This window comes from Pseudorasbora parva, chromosome 11 (genome assembly GCF_024679245.1).
Source record: "Pseudorasbora parva isolate DD20220531a chromosome 11, ASM2467924v1, whole genome shotgun sequence".
Taxonomy (NCBI): domain Eukaryota; kingdom Metazoa; phylum Chordata; class Actinopteri; order Cypriniformes; family Gobionidae; genus Pseudorasbora; species Pseudorasbora parva.
In genome coordinates, this window is record NC_090182.1 from 10,612,250 (window position 1) to 10,616,564 (window position 4,315).

General features: G+C 41.3%; 1 protein-coding gene across 1 annotated transcript in view; it reads right to left on the reverse strand.

Moving 5' to 3' along the window:
* Nucleotides 1-2,662: 2,662 nt before the first annotated feature.
* fgf24 (fibroblast growth factor 24) overlaps nucleotides 2,663-4,315 on the reverse strand; it is a 26,822-nt gene continuing 25,169 nt past the window's right edge. Inside the window, 3 exon segments of the mRNA XM_067456346.1 lie at nucleotides 2,663-3,894; nucleotides 3,896-3,952; nucleotides 3,954-4,127. Of these exon segments, the coding sequence (XP_067312447.1) occupies nucleotides 3,847-3,894; nucleotides 3,896-3,952; nucleotides 3,954-4,127 (279 nt within the window). The 3' untranslated portion in view covers nucleotides 2,663-3,846.

Below are 4,315 nucleotides of genomic sequence, written 5' to 3' on the forward strand. Positions count from 1 at the left end.
TGGTCATGTTACATTTTCCTTTTCCACGAAATGGTCACAAAAATGAGTCTTGGTAGTTAGTCATTTCTAGAGCTCTCAGTCATTCATTCAGAGAATGAGAGAGAAAACAGATATTTATCTGTGGACATCTAGAGTGTGTGGTGCTGTGACATTGTTTTAATGTGTACACATTTTTCAGCAACTTTAAAACATTGTTAAGTCTTATCACCTTTTGCATCAGCCCTCCTTCTCACCCCATCACCAAAAATGTGTGTAGAAAAAATGGAGCTTGGGTCAAAGCAAACCCAAAACAGCAGCGCTTCATTAAACATCATCAGACTCGGACAGACTCCCGTGTGCGCAAGCTTGAGGATCTTCTCAGATCAGTCTGGCCCGAGTAATTCAAGCTTAGAGGGGACACCCATCTAAAAAAAAATATGGCCTGCTATTATTCAGCCTAAAGGAAGGAATAATAAAAAAGGGGAAAAGAAAGACAATCCGTCAGACATCTAAATCAGCTGACATCCCCAGGTCTCCCCGCGCTGTAGGTGGCTGCGCTGCAGCGCGGCGTCTGATAACATCAGTGAGAAGTTAAACAAAAGGCATTTTTCCCTCAAACCGGCCATCTTTCAGCTTGACTACTGCTGTAAACATCATTCCAGAACACAACATTATGAGACATCTTACCCTACATTCCTGATCCTCCTTTCTAAAGGGAGAGCGAAGTTTCAGAGCTTTGCCAAAAGAAGACTCCTAAGAGCTTCAAGACACACGGAGGGGGAGAGTTACAGCGTTTAAAAAATGTACCACCATTCTGACAGCGGTTTTTGCTTGAGAGCTCTCGGTTTCACCTTTGAGTCTGTTATTGACACATCGAGAATTAGAATAAATTCTCTCTAGTGGCTCATGCAGACTGTCTAATGAGCTCGCTGTCATCCACAGAAGTAATTTCTCCCAGAACAAGGTTTCATACCAGAAGTTTTGGAAATCCATTTGGAAAAGGAATAGTTCCATTGACCTTAATACCTTTCCGAACATTCTCTTTGAGCATTCCTTCACTCCCTTTGGTTCTAATTGATTTCATAAAAGCGGTAATATGTAAAGGCGAGGAGGGGCTCTGTTGATATAACCTTGAATCTAAATGATCCTTGAATCCCCATGTTGTCTGAGAAACTCTTCACTGTCTTTAAACGCCTCATAACTTCCCCATGACACATTTTCTGGACCGTGCCTTCAACTTGCAGAGTGCAATTCGCCTCTTTGTCTCGCGTCCTATAGTAAATTGTCTACCGTAACCTCTGCGTCAGAAGCCAACTCCCTCGCTCTGCATTTAGCACGCTCCGAACGCCTACTAGTTAGGGCCGTCCAAGAACATATTCACACGCTTTGTGTAGGAAAGGCACATTATATCATGAAGGGAATGTACTTCATATACCAGCATGTGGGTCCGTTTGACGTATTTCAAGACCTTTTCTTAAACTGTCAGTCTTATTTAAATGCTAAAGTCAGCATGAAACAGAAGTTGTGATAGTGTTTTTAGTTTTCCCTATAGTGAAACCGCTTCTCAAACAAGAACAAATGTAGGACGGGACTTGATTTTGTCTATGGGGAATTGATTGGATGGTTGTGGTTTGCTACTGGTCAATCTCATGTGAGTGACAGGTTGTCCCGCCCTCACGCCATTTTTTTTTAATCGGTTTACAACACAAATTATTAATATTATGTATCTACAGATTTATGGGATTGAATATTCAATTTAAATGTCAATGTTGATGTGATGCATCTGTGATATTAAAGGTCCCATTCTTCGCGTGTTTTCGAAGCTTTGATTATGTTTACAGTGTGCAATATAACATGACTTCATGTTTCGCGTGTAAAAAAACAGTATTTTTCACACAATTTACTTATTACTGTTTCCTCTGTCCTAAAAACGGCCTGATGATTTCCTTGTTCTATGAAGTCCCTCCTTCAGAAACACGTAACGAGTTCTGATTGGGCCAGCGCTTCCCGTGTTGTGATTGGACAGCAGCTTATCGCGCTTTGCCCGGAAAGGTCCCGCCTCTTACCATAACGGGGAGATGCAAGCGCTGAATGTGTGCTCTCCTCTACGTGGGAGAGCAACAAGACCACGCCCCCTATTTTGCGTGTTTACAGCGTTCGCTGTAGGCTTTGAAAGGGAACTTCTGTTAAATAAAATATCTCGCTTGGCATTGAACTTTGAGCGTTATAATTTTACAGGTATTATTTATGCTCCAACAGCAACATTACACACTAACTAAAGTTTGAAAGATGGAATCGCGAAGAACAGGACCTTTAAAAGCCAGTGGTAGTTTCTAAACTATGCACACCTCAGAAAGTGAATTAGTGGTTGTCAATAGCATTCGACTGAAATGAGTCTTTTGACCAACACATTTGATTATGAAATCATACTGCATCAGACTAAAGGAGCAGGTAGTTTGTGACTGGTGAAAAGAAGTCTAGTCTAAAGTCAAATAACAGATAAAGTCGAGTCTCTAGCACTGTTATATTTCTTGTCACACATCCACATATCCGAACAGCACAAAAACAGTCTGATAACATTTATTCATTTTCCATATATAGTCCTCTTTTTTTATTATTATTAACAGAGGTCAAATAAATTCATCAAGTCATATTTACAGAAAAGGCAATAAATATATTATAATAGTAATAAAATTATTATTTTTGCATACATTTTTTTTTTTATCGTACGTGTGTCATGATTGTTAGTAACGTCTGACAGACGATGAGTATATAGACGTGTGAATACTACAGCTATACCCATATGGAGAGTCGACCTCACCAACAGTGGCTAAAGTCCAGCGTCTGCAGAAAGGATTTCCTCTGTGCACCTGCGTCTCGAACGTTCGAGAACTGAGAGCAAGTGTTCTAGAATACATGACTGATTGTCAGGCGGAGCGATTTCGTTGGCTTATTGACCTGGAAGTAGTCAAAATCCGATGCTTAAAAGGCATAAGGGACATTAAGAGCAATGCATTATACCTGGGTTTAATGCCTGTTTTGGTAGCTGAATTTCAGAAAGGACACAGGGCGACGTCATCATCGGCACATATGCAGGATCCAGCTGTAGGCATAGAGCATTACAGCAATTCCCGAAAACGTATTCCGGCTTCTGTCTGTTGGTTCTCACACACACTATTACCACAGATAACGCTGATACCTAGCTAGTCAAAGCATGTCGGTCTAAGCTGAATCACAGAATACACAAAAATACCAAAGTGTTCTGCATGTTCGGCCCACGAGAAGGCCTGGCGTCCGCTCAGAACGAGAAAGGCATCCGACAGAGATGAACGACACGGCTCTTTAAAAATATTGCACTCAAAGCTTCACGTTTACCTATGGAGGCCTGCAAAGGTTACATGACCTTGTTATCGCCCTTTTGTTGTTTTCCCATGACAGCCCATTCCAGTGGGAAATATTGGATCCTTGTTCTCGGGGTTTGGGGGGCGGCAACTCAAATGAAAATAAAAAGGTTTCCCAGGCGGTGCGGTTTGCCCTCGTCGCTATTCCAGAGTTTTATCAGGAAACGTGTCAAAGCAGGAGACACTAGTTCCTTATAGGTCATCCTTAGTTAATCCAGTATAAATAAAATAACAGACACCAATATTACATTTAAAAAAGACCCACATTCAACTGCTGGGAGAAACTCAACACTTCTGAAATATAAAAATAAAACATCTTTGAACTTTTTTTAAGCTTCTTGTCTTTTATCCGTAGCAATTGTTTATTTGTGTCCTCCTTCCTTCTCCTGTTTCGGATAAGATAAAGGTGTTTGTAAAGCAAGAAACACGTGTCCTCGTGGAGCGGCGCACGCTTATCCTCACCATCTCAGTTCGTTTTGGGGTTGGGTTTTAAACGCCGCGCCCTTCGTGTCCGGTTTCGTTACCGTCGTGAAACGGAACTCCTCCAGAGGGTCCACTTTTCCCTTTGGGGTGGCGCTTCATGAAATGCACTTCCTGCTGCGTCTGCGTGGTCTTGGAGCCTTTTTTGGGTCGACCCTTTCGATTGAAACCCAAATACCAGCCTTTGTACTTGGCCGACACCAGCGCCGTGTAGTTGTTCTCCAAATATTCCTCCACGAAGACGCACTCCTGGTTATTCCCATTGGGCTGAGGAGAGAGGACAATATGAAATGTTAGAAAATGACCCCTCAACTGATGGTCTGATATGGTTATTATACAATGTATAAAGAAAGTAAAGTAAAGTTTTAATTTGATTTATTTTATTATTAAATCAGTTAAAAACAAACCCTACACTGAAACACATCGTCTAATTTAATTAATCTTATTATTTGCGA